Source organism: Pelecanus crispus, chromosome Z (assembly GCF_030463565.1).
Source record: "Pelecanus crispus isolate bPelCri1 chromosome Z, bPelCri1.pri, whole genome shotgun sequence".
Classification (NCBI taxonomy): Eukaryota; Metazoa; Chordata; class Aves; order Pelecaniformes; family Pelecanidae; genus Pelecanus; species Pelecanus crispus.
This window is the reverse complement of record NC_134676.1, coordinates 10,369,999-10,394,792: the sequence shown is the minus strand read 5'-3', so window position 1 is coordinate 10,394,792 and position 24,794 is coordinate 10,369,999. Positions and strand designations below refer to the sequence as shown.

The window sequence follows — 24,794 nt, the reverse complement described above, 5'->3', positions numbered from 1 at the left end:
TCATACAGTTCACCTCGGCCCATTGATCCAGCCTGTCCAGATCCCTCTGTAGAGCCTCCCTACCCTCCAGCAGATCAACACTCCTACCCAACTTGGTGCCATCTGCAAATTTACTGAGGGTGTACTCATCCAGATCATTGATAAAGATACTAAACAGAACCACCCCCAATACTGAGCCCTGGGGAACACCACTTGTGACCGGCCACCAACTGGAGTTAACTCCATTCAACCACAACTCTTTGGGCCCAGCCATCCAGGCAGATTTTTACCCAGCAAGGAGTATGCCCATCCAAGCCTTGAGCAGCCAGTTTCTCCAGGAGAATGGTGTGGGAAACTGTGTCAAAGGCTTTACTAAAGAGCCTGTCAACAGCAAGGAGGCATTTTAAAGTAACAGACAATGTTACATTAAAGCACTGAGAAAGCTCAAGGGGTACTGAGTGGTGAACACAGATGGAAACCAGTTTTAAAAGGAGATTAAAGGTGTGGCTTGGACTTCTCAATTGAGGAGGGATTTTTCAATTCCAAGAAGGTATTGCAAAGAGAAAACAGCATCCTTGTAAACTGTATTGTTACAGCTGTCCAGGAGAAATGATGATATAAAGTCTCCATGCCCGCTATCTGATAAACTTCATTTAAACCAAGTTCAAAATATCTCTAGAAACCTAAGCTTGTGTCTATATTTTTCCCCATTAATGAAGATGCCCTCCCTCTCCAGCTATCTTTGAAGAACATCACCTATCTTCTCAGCACCAAGCTTGCTCACTACCCAGATGCCTTCTCTCCACCACCTCAGACATTTGAAGCAGCAGCTATTATGATGCTCACATGTACAGTTATGCTTGTGCACAAACAGCTGCAGCATACCAACTGCTAAGGGAAACTGCAAAGCACTGGAACCTCAATACCAAAACAGTCTGACCACTTGTTTAGATTTTTAGCCTTTAAAAAAAGTGAGGACTAGCAGGTACTGTAAGAGCAGCTAACCAGTTGGACACAAAGCAGAACAGCTCAGGGTCCTAATGGAGCACAACAGTGAATGTGTTGTCACACTAGGACACAAGCAGCAATCAGAATTACTATGTCAAAGAGATTTTTAAGAACCAGATGAATAATGACAGTGTGGGCAGCATTAATTGTCACTGGCATCTGAACCCCCCAAAGCTACAAGTGCATAAACTGTTGTTTCCTACTTCTTAAACTACGGGTCTGATAAATCCTCAGTATTATAGCTTAGCATCCAAACACTATAAGCCTTAAGCAAGTAAAGAACAAACCAGCACAAGTCACAGCAGAGGTTCCTCCTCCCACCCCTCCTGGCACCACCATTGTGCAGCCAGGTAACAAACTAGCCAGAAAGTCCCTCATTTTTAACTTGAATGGTTTATTTTGGAAGAAGTGACCACTTAGACCTTTATTTCTGGAGTTAAGTGTCAACAGCTTAGGCAGGACACACTTAGACAAAGCAGCCACTTGGTTCTTTCAGTAAGTGTGGGATTGCATATGCAGGAAAAAATCTCAACCAGGAGCCTTTGCCTGCTACTGAAATCCTGCACAAATGCCAGATACCTTTCCTAGTAGAAAACTTATGACAGGACAATGTTATATACCTTCAATTGTGGGTTTAAGCGTTAATAATCTATTGATAATCTGAAAACTGTACACGCATGCATACATATATTCTATCAGTACTTTTCTACTCTGGGAAGAAAAAAAACATAGCCAGGGTTTTCCTTCCTCTTCCATCCCAATACCCGAGCAATATCTTGGCAGCTCTAGTGCAGGGGGATGGCAGCAGGGAAAAATAATCTAAGCAAGTTGAATTAGTGACGTACTTGCTTGTTTAGTGATAAAGATGGCCCAAGTCAGCAATTTTTGACCAGACTTAGTGATCACCTGATTTACAATGTAGATTTTAAAATTACATTTGTAATTTTAAAATGTACACATGTACCTCTACGACACGTGTCATTAACATCCCATGTTTAACTTTTTGGGAGACTGGAAGAAGCAAGCGCTCACCAGGAGCCAGCTGTTACAGAGCCTAGTTACAGCAGAAAAATCACTCCATCCTCACCCTTCAGAGTATGCTGGGCTTTCAAGAGAGCTCTAATTTATTTATATTTGCATACCACAAGCTGAACAGTAACCATCATTTTGGCACATCATTAGTAGCCACAAACCCCTCATTGCATCTGTGGGCTGGGTTAACTTTGCAGGTTTGCGAGCACCTAGCAAGTCACAACTTCATTGTACTGGACATTACACAAGCAGAAACACATTATCTCACCCCTAAAATACGCCAGCAGCACTGACTGCCTCCTGCAAAAGGAGACAAGCCTCATTTGAGTACCAGACTGTTTGCTGCTCAAGTTACTCCGCAATATTTTCAGTTAGCCTCTTCCCTACAGGGCATCATTCAAAGTAAGTATCAATGTATGAAAGCAGAAAAAGAAGAATCAGATGCTGAAACTAACACTGGACCACTAGCTACAAAGTCAGCTCCAGTTTTACAAAAACCACACCAAAACAACCAACCAAACCCCTTTGAGTCAATCTGGGCTTTGTAGGAAAAAGTACTTTCTCCTGATGGCAAGATGGCTCTCATGCTAGAAGCAAATATACTGGCAGCTTTGCTGCAGATCCAGTATATTTTATGGCTTCAAAGTGTTTCAAAACAAATATGTGGAAGACATCTACATAATTAGCTATTGTTTAGTATTGCTCAGTGAAGTCATGTCATCTTTTCAAGATAGAAAGCCTGCAGAGATAGAAAGGTGGAACACAGTGGCTGTTTACAGCCCATATTAACAGCAGGTGGGACAGCATTTCAGGCTCAACAGTCCAGATCTTCCTCAGAAGGAAAATCAAGGAGTCAGATGCTGAGAAATTGACCTCAGGAGTATCCAAGCAATGACATACACAGCACAAGCTCCTTCCTGTTTGCTGCAATGCTGCCCAACCTTTCAGGGTACAATGTCTGTGGACACCAGATTTCATGTTTCACATAGGGCCATTTTACTGCCTGCAGCCATCAGGATTAAAATGCTGTCATTCTCCTGTCAGCATGGGGAAAAAAAAATTCTCAGCAAATCCAAAGCAGGGTAACCCATACTGTGCACTAAGCCATATGTGCTGCAGAGCTCACATTCATTGTGTGACCACTTCTGCACTCAGCATTGCAGCCTATACTGTAGAGGTTTTTTACGCTTCTGCTCTAATCTCCAAAACAAACATACAAAGCAGCACATCTAATTAGATATAAGGTAACGCACAGCTTATTTGCTTTTTTACTGTGAACAGTTAGCTTTACACACAGCTAGTGCAATATCAGATTAATGATCATGAAAGTCTGCATCACTATCCTTCATTACAGTTCATTATCCTTACAGTTGATTAGTTTAACACAAGAAGCCACAACAGCAAAATTTTTAATTTGAAAATTAAACACTGACTGATCTGACATTCCTGTACATGTTATCATAGGACAATAAAGTTGCTTCCAATGTGAAATTATGTCTTTAAAATCACATCTTCATCCAAGAGACAACTGACTACAGCAAATTAATGAGAAAATTTCATCAGAAAAACTTAGGAATATGCAAAAAAAGTCAGCCAATGACAAAGTGTTTATAAGGATGGATTTTAAAGTCACCTTACTGTTACACTGGAAGATTTTCTCCCATAAATACATGACTAGGCAACTGAGCACAGAACAGGAACTGGTTGAGGCTACCCTCCTTACCCCATATGTAACAGAAATGTCCTCCAAAAAGATAAGAACAGAAGTTTAAACAGGAAAAAAGGATCCTACACTCTCCAGAAGAGATTAATTAATAGCTGTTTACAAGTAGCTTATGCTTTGATTTTCTGGACACTGCTAGAACAGGAGTGACATGATAAGCATTGCATGGGTGAGCATGACAAGTCTACTGCTTCCAAAGTGCATCTCAGGAGCCAGTGCTGACTAGGGACCCACCCCAGGAAACTCCAGGTCTAAACCCAGGATTCTCCGTATGTTGCTTCTCAGCACTTGGTGACCTGCCCAACAGACATGACAAGGATGGAAATGCCTCGACATGTCCTGAACACTGAACTCTGGGAATTTAATGACCTGCATGCAACCTTGTGTTCAGTATGTGTATGAGGCTGACTCAGAACCTGAAATCCTGTACATGACCACTTTTACCATGCATTTGGTTCAGATGATTGTCCTACTTTCCTCAAAAAAAGGTGCTAAATTGGGACACCTTATTCAGTCAGCTGGCACTGGGGCATTTGGCCCAAAGGCACTTTAACTTGCATCCTCCACCTTCTGGGTGGATGCCCTACCCTAAAGGGCATTAAGCACAGCTCTCTTCAGCTTTCCCCTTGGCATCAGGCCACTGCCCAGACAGGAATGCAAAACCCCAAGCCAGAACACAAAAGGAGCCTGACTGCTTAGAGCACAGAGCTTGGAAAAAGCTGTCAGGATTATAAATATTTCACACTGGAAAGTGAGCTGATAAACAGGAGCAACCCCTCCTTCCAGCTGAGCACCTCAGGCTACAGAGACACAGTCTCTCACTGCTGGCTGGGTTTTGGTCCTATCCCACTATGCAGCCAAGAGCCCAGAAGGCAAAAGTTTCAACAAGGGGAAGGAAGGATTCCTCAGTATAAACTCACAGCCTGATGACTACATTACCCCCCAAAAAAAAGGAAGATATGGGCTTAGTCTTTTCAAGATGAAGAGGGAACTGAACCCATCTACAAGCAATAAGCCAAGGCTGGCCAGTACTTCTGGCTGAGCACCACATATTAAATTTCTTGCACAAGCCAAAGCCCTGAGGAAAGCACATTTGTCCCTAGACAAGAGATTGCAGAACCCCTCCAAGTCCCACTACAAAGCTGGCCACTTAAAATAAGTGGGGTGGCCTTAACATCACTCTTCTGTACTGAAGTTGTTGACACTTCAGGTACCTCTCCACAGTTTTAGTTCTTTACCCTACTTACCACACAGATTTCTCTAAAACTGTGATAGAGTTACAAGGCAAGATCATATGGGATAAGAATACTGCAACAAAAGCATAGAAGGGATTATTTAGAAGCCTGTATTATTCCTTAACTCTAAGCAGAACTTTGACCTTGAATAACCAAACTTGCCTAGAACAAATGCATCTGAGAAAGGAAGAACAAGGAATCAAAAATCACAAAGTGAAGGCCTCTCCAATATCCTAGCAAAGCTAAGCAACCTCCAGCTCAGCCGTCCAAAGTGTCTGAACACCAGCTATCATTCCTCCGTTATCATAGCCACGTGCAAGAAGCGAATGGTTAAACTAGAGTAGCAGAATGGAATCCAGCAATGCAACTCAAATTTGCATAAAAAGAGACACGGATGCTTTGTTTTCTACATGAATATGAAGCTTCCTACAAAATACTCCATACTTTGGGAAGGAGGCTATCAAGCACTCTTAAAAGCCTGCCATGTCAAGTGGGAACATAACACAAGAGCTTTGAAGACAAGCTTAAGAAAAGATCCAAGCTCAGGGCTGGCAATCAGTATCCATCTGAACAAGTTCCCATTCACCATTCGGCAGTGGAAGTATTACCAACATAAAAGCCTAATGGGACAGCACAAACAAAATTTCAAAGGTTTGATCAAGAGTTAAACAATACACAAACCACCTGTGTTTTGCTAATTATTGCTAAGCAACATTAAGGCCAACAGTTTAGCAGAATTCAAAGGGGATTAGGCATTATATGGGTAATAAGAACATCCACAATTACATTAGCTAGGATAAAACAGTTTATAAAAGGATTAAAGGAATACCAAGCCTTGTGGCATGAGTCAGCCTCTATATCATAGGTAAATTGTTCTTTCTGATTGTTTTGCTTAGTGTAGAACAATGGGCATGGTTTCTACTGCTCTAGCAACTTAGCTAAATCACACCAAGGATCAGCTTGCAAAAACCAAAATCAAACTAGATTTCACTTGCTTAGGTTCAAGCTTCTCCAGTGAGTTTGTTCAACTGTGTATTACATTTATCTGGGAATAAAAGCAACTCAGGCCAAACTTTAGCTGATTTATATTCACAAATGCTTGCAATACATTAAACTAGAATTGAGGCATTTAAGTCACAAAAGTTGATGTGACTCACCCTCAAAGCCAGATCATCACAATGAAACACCTAAGTAAGCAATTCTCTGTGATTTCAGTAACCAGCTGCTACCTGAAGCTAGAGAAAAAAACCAAAGGTCTCTTAACAGGCTTGCCTCATCCTGTCCTAAAACAGATCAACCAGAGAATTGAGATCCTTCTGCATTCAGAAGGTTTGTTGCTGGTGGTAGGACTACTCACTCATTTTAGAAGAGTTTAACCACTTTGAGCTCATATCTTGGACTCCAAGCTTTTGGCCCAGTGCAAGTCTGATAAATTAAAGATGTGCAGAAACTAAATATTTTTGTAGATGCAAGGAAGGCAGGCTGCTAAAGAGCAGCTTAATTTGCCATTAGCCCCATGAAATGGCAGAGGGATTCAGACAAAGGAGCTATAATTACCAAGTCATCTCCAGAGGAAGTGTCAGCTACCATATGCTCTCTTCAGAAAACCCAAACTACTCATGTGCCTGGTTTATAAAGCTCCCTATATCAAGCTTCACTTTGACAAGAGGGTGGTTTTGATTGTACCAGGCCTTTTTGGAACTTTCAGCTGTTAAAATAGTGAAAGTAGACAGATAAAAAAGAATAGCAGATCCAAACAGCAGAGCAGCCCACTGTAAGTACAGAATTCAAAGAGTTCACATTAGGTTATCCAGGTTTTATCCCATACTCCCTCACTTTTTTAATTAAGTATTCTTTGCCCATCACAGGAAATATTTGGAGAATGTACCACTACTTCCAGAGGAGATCTGTGAACCTTCATCTGTTGATCAGTGTCAGATGAAGTTTCAGAAGCCTTAAGAAGTCTGAAGTCCTGTATCTGAGATTAGCACTTTTCAGTATAAGAACACCTTGAAGGGCCAGAGGGAGATGTGAGACAGGTCAAAAGCTTATAAACCAGAAAGTGGGAAAAACCTAAATAGGTATTTTTGCCATTGCTCCTTCAGCAAAAGCTACTCACGAACAAAAAAACCTACCATCAGTATCTGCATTACATCAGGGACTGCAATTTTTTTACTTTAACATTTTAGTACTGCAGAAGCTGATGTCACTCGCCAAGGAAAACTTCCCTCTGATTTGGCAAGGCTTCAGAAGTCCAATCAACTATTAATTGTAACACTGGCTTACATTGCTAGTGGAGAAAGTTGGAAGAGATTTTGCCTGTGCTAAAAAATGTGGCTAAGCAGAAATAGCTGGTCAAATGATTGAAGCTTTGAATGAAATAACCAGAGTGCCAAACTGCATCTGCATCACAGAAACATCAAATCTGCCTAGTATCCTGACAACTACCAGTAGAGCCAGGTAGCTTTTAAACATGCAGGTAAAAGAACCCCACACATTTATATATAGTAACTGCTCCTGTATCTGTAGAGTAGGATTTTTCCTAGAGAGGAAAAGGAAAAATGTGATAGGAAATTGATCCCACCACCTGTTTTCACCACTTAGTGCCCTCTGCAGCAAGAAGTAGCTTATGAGTTTTCCACTTCCATTTGAACAAAGCTTTTCACTATGACTTTTCACAAGTTACTACACAAAGAGAAACTCAGAAACCAGCTATTAGATGAGAGGCAGAAAGCGTACACTTAGCCTTCTGTAACTTCTCCGAGCACCTGGTGTTCTGCTTAAGATTCAGTGCCTGTAGAAATACCTGTCATAGTTGGCAGTTACAAATATGCTTGTGGCAGCAGGAAACAATTGGCTCAAACTCCACTCGTTTTATTCAGTCAGGCTTTCTCTGGGGTTTGTTTTTTGTGCCAACGTGAAAGAGAATTAAGTGCTCCATAAGGAAATGAAAAGATTAAAACTTACTAGTTTTACCTACCGAACCACAAAACAGCATGTGCAATCACGATTAGCAAAACACACATGGTAAGATGTCTCAATTTCTCACCATGATAAACACTGCAAGGGCCTAAACCAATCCCTGGCACAGTTGCAGCTTCTGCAATTTAGCTCTGACACGGAATACAATTCTCATATGTGTATCTGCTTGCATGCAGGGTTCACTTTGCACTGGGTTTTGCTGTAATATTTGTACGACTCCACTGAACGCTGGGGCTGCAAAATTAAGCCCTCCAGTAGTACCTGAATTCACACCACATTCATTTGCCACTATTTTGGGAATGAACATACCCTGGGAGGTCAGCATTTCCTCCCAAGGATCTTGCCTCATGCAGCAAGAGGGCAGCCAGACACACTGTCATTACAAGAGGAGAACCATCAGGGTTACATCACTCAAGAATCCCCCCACCAAAGCCAGCAACTTCCTATTGTAGTCAGATCAATTCCCTGTATAAACCTCAAGCTGCTCATTGCTTCTGGTTCTTCTGTCAACCCACTGCCATTTCTCAATCTTAACATTTGCTAGCTATTTTCCTAGAGATATTTAAGTGACTGCAGTTGCCAAGACAACCGCTTCATCAACACCAGCACCTCAGCTCATCTATCTTGGGCTTCCCTTCCGTTCACCATGACTTCTAGGAAATCAGCTGCCAGAAACAGTCATTTTGAAATCTGGCTGCTTTTTTTTTTTTTTTAAACTTTTAGTAGCCTTTGAGATCTTCTGTCCTAAGAATCTCAAGTTCCTTTCATAGGAACAGATTTGTTTTAATTATACCCTCAGAAGTGAGGCTTCCTGTAAAGCTGGAAGAAGTCTGATAGCTTAAATTCCAAGGCACTGAGGCGATGAAGGGGAAGATGCGATCAGAGGTATACATCCAAACCAGGTTTATGCATGCCTATGCTGTCACTTTCAATAACTCACTGAAGACTCCTTCTATTTTGTTTTCTGTTACCAAGAGAAGCAGAGAGCAACTCAGTATTTCTTATACTTACCAAACTCAGCTAGGCCTTGAAATGCACGCCCATATAGGTGTCTTTTTTAAAAAAATATTACAGAACTTCCACAAAGAAATTAATAATCGGATAATCCCCATAGCTATATGCATGTTTTAACTAAGTGAGGCTTAAGCTGCCACACTCTCCTGCCGTGTCAGCCACAAAACCTGGTGGCCAATTTAGCTGAGCTCAGCAAGCAGCTAAGTCCTCAGAAGACATAATACAGTTTCTAGCAGTTTCAGAACAGTAAAAGTAGTGAAATAAGACCCTGCATAGGACTCCCCTTCCCCTAATCCATGTTAGACCCAAAAAAGAAGGCATCACAACAAGAGCTTTGATCGGAATTTACATCTTATAAAATATGGGATAAGCCAACAGAAACAGTTAAGCCAGGTTTGATTAAGTTCTACCACCACCAAAGCTACCAACCAGCATCTTTGTACCATCAGGACTTGAAGCCATACGAGAGCAGCTTCCCAAGTTTATGTCTTCATAGCCCTCACTGCTGTGACTTACACACAGATTTACAGCCAACTGTACTAGCTTTGCATCCATTAGCACGGATACTGGTAGCGGTCTAACCGTGGCAACGTGGGATTAAGCATGGGCTGCAAAACCAACTCGTAAGCTGGGTCAATTCACAACTGGTGTTAAATATCGTGCTGTCGCTACCAGACCGCTACTGTGCTTGAGACAGGTCAAATGTGCCACTGCTGCAGTGCAGACATATTTAAATACTATAAAATTATCTCAACAGTTTAGTACTGCAAAACTTGGTGGTTTGCCATGGTTGACACAAGTGTCATTGGAGAAAGCCCCAAGTACTGCTTTCACCGTACCTATTAACATAATGTTAACAAAACTAGAGCAGGAAAAGACTTTGTATTGTACCTGAAACTCAAACTCTACATGGCAATCACCTTAAGCTGTGACCAAACATTATTTTAGCAAATAAGCATTATGTAACAGCATTTATCAATGCATTTATAATTAAAACAAAGAAGCCTCGAACAGTTAGAAACACCAGCTTTCCTTATAAAAGGAAAGGTACCTGCAGGTCAGTTGTGCTGTAGCGTTCTATTTAAAGTGCTTGCTAAGTGTAGAATTTGGCTTTCTGCCCATGTGTTTTAAGCTCAGTGTTGTGGCATAGCCTGGGTAATTGCCCTTCAGGTGACAAGCACAACAGAACTTGAAGGCATGTCAGTAATATACTTTAAACCTCGTCCTAACTTACTAGAACCAAATCTTGCTCTGCAAACGCGCTGGCTCCACAAAGGGCCACGCCAGGCTGTTTCCCTGGCTGTGCTACAGAGCTGCGAGCCACTTCACACTTCCATACTTGACATCAAATCTCGCATGCCGGTTTCACTATGCTGAGAGGCTTTATTTTGAACCTAATCTTCAAAGCAAAGGAGAGACGACCTGGGGTGGCTGTAGTAGAAGAGCACAGGAGCTGGAGCAATTAAGACAGTACAAGAAAGAAATCCCAGAGGTGGGAGGTAAAAAAGCTGGGCAGCTCTGAAATCAGTGCAGATCCCTCTGACATTTCAAATGTCAAGGCAGCCAAGGCATAGCTTTGCCTCCTTCAATGAGGAAGTTTACCCAGATTCTTCCTGACACACTCTTTCTGAGAATTATTTGTCAAGCCTACATAGCATAAGTCTCCCCCAGCAAGCCTACATACCCAGGCCTTGACTTGATGGCTTTCTCTTCAACACCAGGAATGTCCCCTCCCTCCCCCAGGTTAAGTTACACAACCCCAGCTTTATTTTTTGCTCTTAGAGAATTGCTGCAGCTGCCTCACGGACAAAGTCTGTGCAGAGGAGTGTGACTTGTCAGTACATCAGGATCTGCGCTGGGGTGCTTCAGGAAACTGCTCAGGTTTTTATTTTTAAAAAAAAACAGGAATAAGCAGAAGTCCTCATTCCAAAAATCTTCTTGCTTTTGTGCTTAAGCAGCCTGAAAGCTATTCACTTGACAATTTCTTCAGCTATTCCAAATTTAAATACTGTACTTGTAAACATACAAGTTGAATTTGTTTTGGAAGAAAGCTTTCCCATGTACTATTTATAAAAAGCAAAATGCTTTCTACCTACAGATTTAGTCAACTATGCTATTATAAGATATACCCATTTTATATAAAAATGTTAATTTATCCAGGATCATGAATAGGAACCCATTACAGCTAAGACTTTTAGTCCCCATCCTGTTCACTAAATTCTACTGCCTCTTACTGTTGTCAAAGAAGATTTTGGCCCTACCTTACATTCAATCAAAGCTGTACAAAGCCCCCATGCTTCTACACGACTCTTCCAATCCTAGCCCTGTGTCCTTCAGATGAGCACCTCTTACATTCACCAACAGATCTAGAACAATACGCTGCATCGGCTCTCTCATCCTGTTTGTGTAGCATCTGCAGACTATTCTCGACAAGTGCCACGCTTCACCCACACAAAGGGCCTAACAAATGATGAATTCTGGACTGTGCATCTCTTTCACCCAGTCTAACATCAGATCCTAGCAATTCACATTCAAGAGTAAATGCAACACAGCAATATTTAATAGCTTTACCAAACAAAGCTCAACTACGCATGTACCGAAGAAACCTTGTTGGCTGCTACCTAGCAGAAGACAGTATTTGACCATATAAGCATCTAGCAACAGACACAAACCTTTCTTGGAAGGAAGAAGCCAATTTCCCATAACCCTCTTATTTCAAGTTGACATCATCTAGCTATTAATCTGCAAATTAAGATCCAAATTCAACGCAGCAACCAAGTGTTAATAGGACACTTTAGGCTCAGCCTAAATGTTGTCATCCTCAGTTTTTCTGCATTACTACAGTTGCACAAGTTACATATCACATAGAAGTAGTCTAACAAAACAAAAAGGGACAAAAGTCGCTTCTGAGAACACGAATCTCCTTCCCAGCAACACCATTATATTCACCTACCACAAAACACCTCTTTCACAGTAATTTTTTGTACTAGAAAGGTTTAGAATACAGTTTAGATGAAAACAATGTGAAAACCACCATTTATACAGAGTTTGTTCAGGAAACATACTGTATCTATTCTTCTTCCTAGAAAGTCACTGCTCTACACTTAACAAGAGAAGGGAAGAACCCCAAAACCTATACCCCCAGCTATGAACTAATGCAAGTTGAACAAAACAGCTAGCACATCACAATAAATTGGTGCATACAAGTGTTAAAGATACAGAACCGATGCAGCCTTCCAACACCCCAAGAGTTTGTTTCTCTCCGCTAACCTCCATCCAGAGCTTTGCTAGATTTGCTGAAGTCTAACTCACAGGCTCTCCCTAGCATCACCAGCAAGCTTACTTTTGTTTTAATAGCAGAAACTAGCCATCTTGGATATGTTGGTTAGAAGCAGGCAGGTCAAAAATATTTCACTGTTCTCTTGGAAATAGGTGAAAGTCATCCACATGTCAAAGCTGATAGCTGCAGAGGGGAAAATGAAACGGAACGAGGCTGAGACACCAGGAGCTCTAATCAGGTCACACATGGAGACTTCATGTCAGCCCTCAGTCGTGCCCCGAAGTACAGTCAGTCCAGTATAGGATGAGAGGTGAAGAGAGAGGGTGACACCTGAGATGGGCTTGGATTCCCAGAGACATCAAGACAGATGAAAAGGCCTTGTAGCATCAGGATGACAGGTCTTCTGTGGCCAAGCACACTACAGCCTTCTTCCATGCCTCTGCCATTGCACAGAGCTGACCCCACAGCTGCATTACACACCCGGACAGCAGGCAAGATCAAGTATGGTGCACATGCTGAAGATATCCCTATGTAACACTTCACTGCACCCCCATGAGGCCTGGGAACAGGCAACGCCATGATTTAGGATAGTTACTCACAACCCTTACCTGACCTGATCCACCACTTAACAGCATGCCTACAACTCCCAGCAGGCAGCTCCCCGACTAAGGTAGGCAGCACATACCTACAGCAGCCAGCCTAGCTGTGGTCTCCATGGAAATTACCATCAAGCAGCATGGCTTTTCACAGCTTTTGTTGATCACCAGCATGTTACTTAATTGTCCCTTGCAGGCAAAATATGGTCCCTGGTTGAAAAGCCCTAGCATAAGTGTATCACTCGCACCAGAGGCACGAACCAAAGTGAACAACTAAATACTTAGTAGGTATGGGATAAGCCTGCAAATTGGATGAAAATTAACAACTACTTGTCCAAGCTGAACATTAAGCAGGCTGCTTTGAATCAGTGAAATCAGAGTATTACCTCTAACAACACTAGAAGCCAGACTCATTCCATAACATCTAGAAGAAAGTGGCCAAGACCAGCAGCCTTCTCGCTCCATCCCTCCTCAGTAGCAGCCAATACAACTACGATCTCTTTCCAACTGGAGAATAGCCATGGATGATATGGATTCAAGACCACAAACTCGGCTATTATTGCTATTTAAAACAGATCGCCAGTGACATGCCACAGTGACCATGACAAGGCTGGTCTTTAGCTCCTAATGAGTCTGTCCATAAACCTCCTAGGGTCAAAACAAACTTCAGTATTAAGAAGTTTTCAAAAATAATCCAGCTGATTCCAAAATGTAAAAACCCAAATGTTCACAGCCTCAGTGAAGTCTACCCCACCTACCCAGTAATGCCACTATTGCTGTATTTCAGGCCAAAGGCAGCCAAGCTTCTACCACACAAATGAAAGACTGCTACCAGCAAGAGGAAAAAAAAAATTCAGTTAAATTTCACAGAAAGCATATTAGTGAAATTTTGAAGCACATAAGCTTTCAGGTTTCTGGCAGCCTCTGAGAAATGGAAATCATTCCATATGTTGGTCTCATAACTTTCATTTTTATATGCTCCAACGGAGATCATAGAGCAATATAAAATACTTAGTTTCATTTAGAAGTTCTTTCAAAAAAAGAAGTGACAACAGGTCTTCTACAGAGAATTGTTTAAACATGACTGTGGTTGACTCAAGGAACAGCCACTTGACACTTACAGAATTATACAAGAGAAGAAACACTAAGTTTTCAACACAAGTTGAGCCTCAATGCCTTTTTTTGCTTAGCATTGAGTAACATGGCCACAACAAAAAAATAGGTTAGGCAGAGATCCCCCTGAAATGGCAACATCATTAAGAATGACAAGGCCTTTTCTTTCCTCCTTAACCAAAAAATGCCACACACCATCTGAAACATTTGGGTATGGGTATTTTGTTACCACATGAATGACAAATTAGAAGGGATTTACATAATAGCTACAAGACACTTAAAAGGTACAGAAGAGACACTAGCCTCTCAAGTTATACTCCTTAATGCATCACTGAAAGGCATTCAGCTACTAAGTGTGGGTACAGTTACTATTCTGCAAGAGAAGTCACTGGGAGCACTGAGATGAAATTCAGTTTTCTTCAATACATTGTAAGAGGCCCATTATTTTAATAAAGGTGAGTGATATCTTTTAGAGATAGTTATTCTAGCCAAGATAAGCAAACACTTGCACACCAGTGTAGCTTACATCCATGAATTAGGGGCTTATACAAGCAGGCTTCATGCAAGAACAAACGCATCTTCACAGAATGTATTTAAGTCAAAGCTACTCTGTTGCACAGCTTTTGTTTCGGTAAGGCCAAAGAGGGTGCTGCAAAAGAGAATAGTATTTCAGCCTTTGCCCAGGTCTGACAGCAAAAGGTTTCTAGCTGCAGAGATGTCTAAGGATTAACTTAAAATCAAGAATTTTTACACAGACAAGTGTATATCTCAAGAATTGACCCAATTGGCCTAACAGGCTAAACACTGGTCCTTACACTGTTCCAATACTCTGGCAAAGGGTTTTGCATCTTAACCCCTCCAAATATTTTGCTACAATGAACATTAAAACATATGTTTTAAATCCTTTAACGAGGATACACATCTTAACTTAGGGAGGAGTCACATAGCTATTGCAGATGTGTCCCTACTGTTATGAACTTAAGTTTCATCTCCCAAAAGCCCTTTACCTGAATTTCTAAATTGTATAATTTTAAGACAACAGAACAGACCAATGGGAACACATCATGTCATGCTTTTAGTACTAAAACCTTCAGGAGTAAGACACAGCCTGCCTGCCAGGCAGCCTTCTCTTTGCTAATCACAAATACTATGACATCTGACAGTCCCACTGTCGTGGTTTAGCCCCAGCCAGCAGCTCAGCACCACGCAGCCGCTCGCTCACTGCCCCTACCCCAATGGGATGGGGGAGAGAATCGGGGGAGTAAGAGTGAGAAACACTCCTGGGTTGAGATAAGAACAGTTTAATAATTGAAATAAAGTAAAATAGTAATAATAACAATATAATAATAATAGTAATAACAATATACAAAGCAAGTGATGCACAACGCAATTGCTCACCACCCGCCGACCGATACCCAGACAGTTCCCAAGCAGCCATCACTGCTCCCCGGCCAACCCCCCCAGTTTCTATACTGAGCATGACGTCACATGGTATGGAATAGCCCTTGGGGCAGTTTGGATCAGCCATCCTGGCTGTGCCCCCTCCCAGCTTCTTGTGCACGTGGCAGAGCATGGGAAGCTGAAAAGTCCTTGACTAGCATAAGCAATACTTAGCAACAACTAAAACATCAGTGTGTTATCAGCATTATTCTCATATTAAATCCAAAACACAGCACTATGCCAGCTACTAGGAAGAAAATTAACTCTATCCCAGCTGAAACCAGGACAGCCACCCACTTCAGACAGCCCATTTACATTCCCCTTGTTCTCCAGGTGATAGCCTCAAATTAAAAAAACCCAAACACCCAAGAAGTCTCAAGGTCATATTTCTTCAAGTCAAGCAAGATTCTAAAAATCCCACATGTACCCCAACAGAATAGCTTTATCATTATTCTCCTATTTGTAGGCCACTTTGGGCAAATATTTATGCATTTAAATGTTTCAGAAAAATGTGGAGATAGTCAATCAATGAGTTTGGCCCATCTCATCAGGCCAGTTTAATGGTAGTAACTTTGGCATTGCGTACCCTCCCCTGAAGCACTAGTAGCCAAGATGAGACATTCTCAGTAAGTCACAACCACAAAAGCTTAGTAAGATTAACTGCAATTCCTCTAACTCATAATGCTGGATAAAACACTATGGTTTTAAAAATGAAGTAGCACTCTGGAAATAGCAAGCTAATTTTGTGCACGTGCATGCACACATCTGATCACGCGCAGCCCAAATTATAAGACCGGCTACACTATGAGTCACATAACCTTTAGTCCATCCACACTGCAGTCCATCTGTAACTCTGCTACCTTTCCAACTTTAACTCAGTTACACTTGAACATAAAGTCTCCACCATTTAGTCTATACTATTCATTACTATGAATACCCAATGATGGCCATAAACTACACAGCCAAACCACATGCCAAAGATCAGAGTTAAGGTTCTGCAAGCGTTTTTTTTCTGGCTTTTCCTATCCTCTAGATGCAAAATGAGCATCATGCAGTAGACCTAAAGTGCTGTTAAAGAGAAGACACCCAGTGTGGATATATCACAATGTAAAATAGCAGGCAGTGTAAGCATCACTTTGGAAACAGCAAGGTAAAAACATGTTTGAGCTTTTAAGAAGTTACAGATGTGATACCACACTCAGACACTGGCATAACATCACTGCAATAGCGGAGATCTTAAGGATTTACACAAAAAAATTAAAACGAACACCCTTCTGACACTATAGAGTAAAACACTTCCACTAATTCCTATAATATGAACCAGATCTAAAGCAGTCTATGTGCTTTTAGTTACTATGTCTTGAACTGACGGGCAAGAAATTTCAAGAGGCACCATTCTTTGCACTATTATCCAAGAAAAAAATGCATGTTGTATTTTACCTTATCCAAGGATCATTCTGTGCAAACTCATGGAAACAGAGCCAGACAATGGGGAAATTATGCAAACTGACAGTGCTCAATCTTTCCAAATGGAAAGCTTTCCATTTTTATTCTTATGACAGAGGTGGGCTGCGCTACAGCTCTCCTCATGCCACACAACAGAACCTAATTGCACATGACCTTGTATTTTCAGGCAGTATCAGAACTGGAAATCACTATCGATGCTTCTTAGCATACTCAATAACCCTACCTGGATAAGAGGGGCCCCGGGGAAAGGACTGGGAGCTGGGTACCACCATTACCTTGCCCTCCTGAGGACAGACTGCTGTCCAGAACAGGCTACAGGCCGGGTGAGTTGTCTGGGGGGTTCTGTGGGGCCCAGAGATAGACATCCAAAAAGCTATATACAACAGCAGAGTGAGGGTCAATCAGGTATTCCCCAGGCCTGAGAGTTAGAGACAATAACTGTGCTTATGATCAATGGAACCAACATCAGAAGAAGTTTCTTGCCTCCCTGCCTGCAGGCAGCTTAGCGGCTCTCTCGCTTTGGAGATAGCCTGCTCTGAACAGGAGCTCTTCAGACCCAGAGCAAGCAACTCCAGGCTCTATCCACCCGCAGTTCTGTATCCCTTTGCTGTGTCAAACCTCTGCTTATTAGCATCAATGACACCTAAAGGCAACAAAAACAGAAGATTAAGTACACCAAGAGAGACGCCCTGCAGCACGTTTCAACGCAGAGGCCAGCAGAAGGCAACTTTTGTGCTGAGAGTACCACACATCTTTTCCTTGGCACTAAGGAATATTTTTGTGGAGTTAAATGTTCTACCAGTTACATAATTCTAAGTGCTTAAGAAACTTTTATTTGCTTAATTTTAAGCTTTCTGGGAAGTAGCCCACAATACCAAACTTTTAAACATGGTGCTCATTCTTGCCTCATCAGTTACATGTAAGTAAGCTCCATATTGATTTCCTGCTCTGAAAAAAATTATTCCCACATATTGCAAATTGCTTTGAAATCAAAACAAGTAATTTTGAAGAAGCTGAGATCCAACAATACAGAACTCCAAACAGCACACTGTTAATAAGTTAAAAAACTCAAGGAAAACAATGCCTTGACAAGCATCTAGCCCCCAAATTACTTGAGAAAACTAATCACAATGCTTGGGGTTTTTTTCCCCCTCCAACTTATGTGTCAAGACTTGCTCCTTCAAGTAGCAAAAATACTTTATGAAATAAATTGCCTTAAGAACTATCAAAAAGCAACTCTAACAATGCAGTTAATTTTTCTTGTTTCCTTTCATGTTAGGTATACTCATTTTCATCCACCCAGCCTAAATCACCTCTGAAGGAGCTTTTAATATTGACTCTTGCTCTACATTAAACATGCTTCTTGACACAGCATACTTGGTCAAACCATGCTTCTGGGGCAGTGCTATGTGTTTAATAATGAAGTTTCTATTTGTATAATTTCTCACTTGCACCTTCCCTGAAAGGTTAGCTCCCAGCACAAGAATGTCATTCCACTGTAAAAATGAGAAGAATTTCCTTCTTTAAAAGCAATCAAAAGCTGTGACACTAAGGTGCAATTGCACCAAACACGCAGAGCTTTGAGTAAGCTATCAGGAAACACTTTCTCACAGTTCTGCATGTATCCTGAAAACATCACTTGGTCAAAGCATTGGGCAGAGGTTTATCAACCTCCAGGTTCTGAAGACCCAGGCGTCAAAGAAAGACACCAGATCTCAAGGCAGACAGAGAGACCGATCCACTGAGATGGTGATGCACAACCCTCAGCCATTGAAATCTATCCCAACTAGCACTCATCATTACCAGATTACAGCTTAATAAACTTTGTTGTGGTGGTCCCCATTTAAGTATCAGCTGCCAAAATAAAAGGTGAAGAAGTTCTCCTGCCATGTAGCAGAGAACCCTCTCAGCTGAATGGAAGATGCCTATGGCATAAAGGTGGCATCGATGAACTGCTCACACGTAGTTCTGCAGATTACAGCACACTGCTTCTCTACTGCTTGGGCACTGCCTGGAAAACCAGAAGAAACACATTCCCATCGTTTCAAGAGCAGTTCAGAACTATCACATAGCCCAGTGGAATCTGATCTAAAGACCTGTCTTATCACACCAAGTTCTTCCCAGCTGACCTAAGAAAGAAGCAACTGGCACTATCTATGACCTGGACATGAAGCATTTCATTCTGAGAAAAATCTTCCCTTTGTGACTCAAATAGCTGAATAACTGAATCAGCTGTGAGCAAGTCAACATCTTAGAGACACAAGGTCTACCCACCTTTCACCCTTAAACAAACTCTGAATGAGCGAGGGACCAAAAAATCAAGTCCACCTATTGCAATCAAATACCTGTAGCCCAACACAACCGATTCTGCCAGAAACTTTAGTCAAACTGGCAATTTCTTGCTGACAGCAGCTGAGGGGCAGACATTTGCTCTTACCACTGGACCTCTTTGGAGACTTAACATCACTGACACTGAGCTACTTTTGCCTTGCCAGCAAGGAATGAGAGGTAACCAGCGCATGGAATGCTCAACTCCTTCCTTGAGGGTGGTAATGGGGAACTTAAGCAAAGGGTTGCCCAAAACATTATTCCTGGTCATACTGCATAGCTACAAAAAGTCACTAGATAAGGCAAAGGTTGATATAACCTCCCCTACATATGTGCACCTTCAGCTGATCATGTAGCAGGGGCTTGCTGGTCAGGACTGCTCCTATCCCTGCCTGATACAAGCTGCTCTTCGCAAAGTGGTTGCTTCTGAAGGCTGCTGCCCTTTCCATTTGGCTGGGAGGTCCTAAACTATGAGATACTGCAACAGATCTGAGCATGCTATATTAGCTGATAAAATATGCTTAGATGCTGCACTTGAATTTTTAAGAAGTCCCTGACTTTATTATAGCCAGTGCTAAGGTATTGATAGCCTAGTATTTAAACAAACATTCAGGGGAACATGTTTTCTGCTTCAATTTATCAAATGCTAGAGTTACAGGATTAGCGACTGAAAACAGAATCTGTTGAAATGTTGAACCGGCTTTTAACAGCAGTAGCTCCTGTCAAGCAGGTGCAAAGAGAGCACTTTCCTCATTTCAGTTTATTCAGCTAGTTCAACAGCCCAGAGAGAAAGGTCATATTTCTCCAAGAATAAACAAAGTGCCAAAAGCTGATGTTACCAGCTCCAAAAGCTCCATGAGCACAAATCAAGCATTTGTATTCCCAATCAACCATCACTAACACTTTCTTTATTAAGGTCACATTAAACACAGGTTTTCCTCAAAATATTTATACTTGAGCTTAACTAGAAGCCTTTGTACTTTCTCTCCAGTTCCTACCCTCAAACCACACCTCAAGTGGAAGAAAATTCCTAAACTCTTGTCGCCACAAAGTTTAAAAAAAAAAGTTACATCCTGTAATTGCATATTTCTAATCCTGCCTACCTAACCTTCAGAAACTACAGATAAGAAACAAGATGAAGCTAGATACTTCATCAAGCCAAGAAACCTGAAAAATAAATAGTGCTCACCTTGCATATGCTATGAATATATCAGAGAAGTCACCCCACCAAATAAAGTTTAGGGTATTAATCTTATCTCTAAACAATTCAGTAAGCCAAGTCTAACACATCTAAAGGTTTGCCTGAAGGCCCAATACCAAGAAAGCCAAGAACATCGCTTCTCAGGACAACAGGACTCCTTCTCCCTAGAGACAGAATGAGGGTCTAAGACCACTTTTTTCCAGTGGTTGAGAAATTAGGATGCATAACCAAAAATCAAACACTACCAAAACAAGTAAAACACCACGCACAGCTCCTCATGGAGGAAAGATGAGACAGAAACAACATATGACAGGCAGCAGCCATGCTGCTTGAAGGGGATCCCTCTGCTGTGGAAGGGTGAAGGGATCATGAAACCCTAGTTTCCCCACTCTCAAAATAAGTATCACAGGATCGTTCAGAAGAATTTAGAAGAAAGGCACAACAGTTCAAGGACATCAAGCACCGAAAAAGGTATCACATTCACAATATGAGGTAAGGCAGCTGGCAACCTTGCCTAAATCTACACTTGTTAACACACATCCCTTATTTCAGGGGCTGCTTCAGCTTCTTTCCAGGAACAATTACAAACATACAGTCCAGAGAGCTCCCCAGCCAACAGTATTTTGATGCATTGTGATTTCTTTGAAAAAATGGACCAGTAATTAAGTGCAGGAAGAGGTCACCAAACCATTCGGATGTAAAAATGACCCAGTTACCAACCCAAGACTAGAGCGACTTCCTGAATAAGTAATAATGGAGGTGAGTCTAAGAATACACCTATCACACCTACATGAGTAAGCCGGCCAACTCATTACAAAAGGCAAGCCTTGTGCCAAAGCTGTCCCTTCCTTCAAAACAATGAGGCCAAACTGAACAGGACTCAAATCTATTATTCCCCAAGCTACAGGTTATTTCGGTTTTGTGGAACAAAGCTCTTAAACCTTGACCCGGAGAGGTCAAAAGGCACCAAAAATGCATGACAGCCAAGCAAAGTGACCATCCAAAAATTTCTTCAGTTTGACAGAAGCCAAAGGGCTCGAAATGGGAAACACAGGAGCCACCGCTAAAATGGTAACTCCTGGGAGAAGCGAGCTGAAAGGGACAGTATTTTGCCAGACACCAGGCAGCCATCAAGTGCAAAGGGGTATGCCCAATACAACGTATCTTCTGCAGCCACCAAGGTTTTTTAATTGCTGCTTTTAAGAAAAACGTGCAATTCCTCCTCCTCCTCCTCCAGTTGTTTTGAGACTTTAAGTCTGCTCCCTTCAGTTCCTTTCTGGGTTGGCAGTGCCAGATTTCTTGCCTACTGTATTTACAAGAGAGGAAATAACAACCACAAAAGTTTTTTTGGATCAACAGGAAGGTTGAGAGAGGAATTGAAAGCATTTATCTACCTGCAACAATTACCTGTTGCTGTAGCCCTTCGAAGGCTGCCCTCTAAAAGCTAGGAGAGGAAGGAAAGGAAAACAGCGGGGGAAAAATCAGCATGAAAAGCAGTCCTGAAGCACCACGAAGTTTTGAGGAAAACACAGCCTTTATCCTGAATTAGCCACCCTGCACAGGATGGCCCTGCGCGATGAGCGAAGCGATCGAGGGAAGGTCGGGCAGCCCCTTACTGGGAATAAATACCCACGGACCGGAGCCCAGCGGGCAGCTCGGGGGTGGGGGGCAAGAACCCGCACCCCGCCGGGAGGCACCTGCCTGTCCTCGGGGTTAAACGGGGGAGACAACGGAGCGGCGAGGGCCGCGGCGCCCCCTCCCCGGAGCGCGGCCCCGAGGGGCGGGGAGGTCCCGCAGGCCCCGGCCAGCCTTGCCCCGCGGACCGGCCCCGGCCCCCCGCCGCCGGGCAGGGGCAGGGCAGCTGCCGGGGCCGCCGCCTGCGGGCGCCGAGCCCCCCCCCCCGGCTCCCGCGGGGCTGACAGCGGCCGCGGGCTCCGCCGCCCCACCGGGGCCCCTCCGAGCCCGACAAAGAGGCCCGGCAGGCGCGGGGCGGGGGCGCAGGCCCCGGCGGCGGCTCCCCGGGACCACGGCGGCGGCGGGAGGCCCGCTCGGCCGGCGGGGCGGGGGCAAGGCCGTACCTTGAAGTACCCGCCCTCGTAGAGGGTGTTGGGGGGCCCGAAGATCGCCACCTCCCAGTTGTAGAGGTCGGACTCGTCGACCAGGGTGATGCGGAAGCCCTCCACCGGCTCCTCCTGCAGCGACTTCAGCTCCAGCATCAGCGCCTTCTGCGAGCTGCTCATCTGCTGCTGGGCCATGGCGCGGCGCGGCCCCCGCCGCCGCCGCCCCGCGCTCCTCCCGCTCCGGCTCCCGCTCCGGCTCCCGCCGCCGCCGCCGCCGCGCTGCCCCGCGGGCCCCCGCCCCTCCCCGCGCTGACGGCCGCCGCCGCCGCCGCCGCCACTTCCTTTTGTGACGGCGCCCGCTCGCCGCTGACCTCAGCGCGCCGCGCCGCGCCCCGCCCCGCCGCGCCGCAAGCCCCGCCCCGCCGCACGCCGAGCCCCGCCCCCCCCGCGAGCCCCGCCCCTACAGCAGCGCTTAAAGGGGCAGCGCTGCCCGCCGCCGCTCCGTGCGGCGCCCCCCGGACCGGCCCCATCGCCCCTCCCGGGCAGGCCCCATCGCCCCTCCCGGGCAGGCCCCCATCTCCCCCCCGGGCAGGCCCCCATCGCCCCCCCCCGGGCAGGCCCCCATCGCCCCCCCGGCCCCACGGCGCTTGGCGCGGGGGTCGCGGGCCGGGGGCGAAGCCATGTGCCGGGCCGCCAGTGGGGGGGGGGGGGGGCCGGGCCACGCGGCGGTCACAGGTGGGCACGGGCGGCACGCGCCGCTGCGCCGGCAGACACCCACGGTAAAAAAAGGAGGCTTTTTTTGTCCCAGGGATGTTTTTTGAGGAGCGACCTTGCCTGGCCCAGGGACCCCTAAAAAATCCCGCAGCCCCCCCGGGCAGCCGTGGGAGAGGAGCAGGCAGTGACACCCCCCCCACGCGTGTTATTTTCACGTGTCTCCACGGACGTGTGAGGTGCTACAGGCAGCAGATGCAGCTCCGATCCTCCCTCCCATTCCCCGACCCGGTTACAGGAGAAAAACGTTTGCAGAGGTGGATGTCACGGGCACATCGACCTGTGAACGCGAGCAAGCGCCTGTTCCTCAGCAGGTCCTTAACAAATAACATAAACATTATCCATTACAAAAATAAATAGAAAAGTAACAAAGCGGTTATCCAGGAGGAGAACAAACAGCGTAGCACAACCCCAGATGGTTCAAATCTGGGTTTCGCCTCTGGAAATGTTGACGCCCGCGGCGGCCGGTCAGTCAGCACGCGGGAGCACCCGGCCACGCGAGCAGCACCCAGCATGGATGCGCTTGCAAGCTGGACACCTCGCCCTCACCTCATGCAGCAGCCCTGACAGAAAAGCTGACGCGTGTTCCTTGGATTAAAGCATGAATGTGGTTCTAATGGGTAATTTAAATAACTAATAGGCTGTGGTGAGTTCTAAATTAATTGTCATGTCTCCCCCAAAATGTCAGAGTTATTTGAAGGAAACCTCTGCTGTCTGTGGACTTGCGGTCAAATAAAAATTGGGGATGAATCAAAGTGAAAATCATGTAATGCCTTAACGTAAATCTGTGGCGTTGGATTACATGGAGTCCAGGGATGAAATGGTGAAAGAGATGTTGTACAGAGAGGGACTGAGGAGTGTTTAGAGATGAATTCAATGCACAAAGTGATCAAGGACAGCAAGAACAGGGGGAGAGTCGAGACTGTCCAGAAAGCAGGAACTGAAAATTTTGAGCTTTGAGTGTCTGTTCCTCTCTTTTCCTCTCTATTCAAAATGTTTTAAAAAAATCATAATATGGCTGTAGCAGTCTCCAAAGATATAATCAGTAAATTTAGCGTTGCATTAAGTTCCGCCCTTCTGTCGTGATAGCTACAGTTAAGGCCAACAACAAGTCGAGTTAAGTTGTTCTCAGCGTGGAGTTAATTCTCACAAAATGTTTAAGCACACCTACACTTGTATGGAGAAATGAAAGTGTTACAAGTAATCTGTAACATCAGAGCTGGTTTTGACCTAAAATTGTTTTATCTGGGATTGACAGGCAACATAATTTGAGCTAAAACTTAAGTTATTTTACTTAGTTATTAACGGTTGGACTTGGTGATCTTCAAGGTCTTTTCCAACCTAAATGATTCTATGACTCTATGATAATGGGGAATACTTATTTCATTGGGCTGTGGGACTCACTGCTATGGGATGTTACTTCATCCATCAACTCAGCAACATTCAGAGGGGCAGGACATTTATTTAGACAATAACAAGAGTACCACAGTTACCAGGCAGAAAGGAATGGGATTCATTGGACACCTCGTGTTTGAGATATCTTAACCCATTTCTGCTTGGCATTT

The 24,794-nt window shown here is 44.0% G+C and overlaps 1 protein-coding gene across 1 annotated transcript in view; it reads right to left on the bottom strand.

Moving 5' to 3' along the window:
* Window positions 1–22,658, bottom strand: part of LOC104032729 (ubiquitin-conjugating enzyme E2 R2) — a 55,029-nt gene extending 32,371 nt beyond the window's left edge. The window contains exon 1 of the mRNA XM_075726054.1: window positions 22,477–22,658. Within this exon, the coding sequence (XP_075582169.1) occupies window positions 22,477–22,653 (177 nt within the window). The 5' untranslated portion in view covers window positions 22,654–22,658. The remainder of the gene's footprint in view (window positions 1–22,476) is intronic.
* Window positions 22,659–24,794: the final 2,136 nt, after the last annotated feature.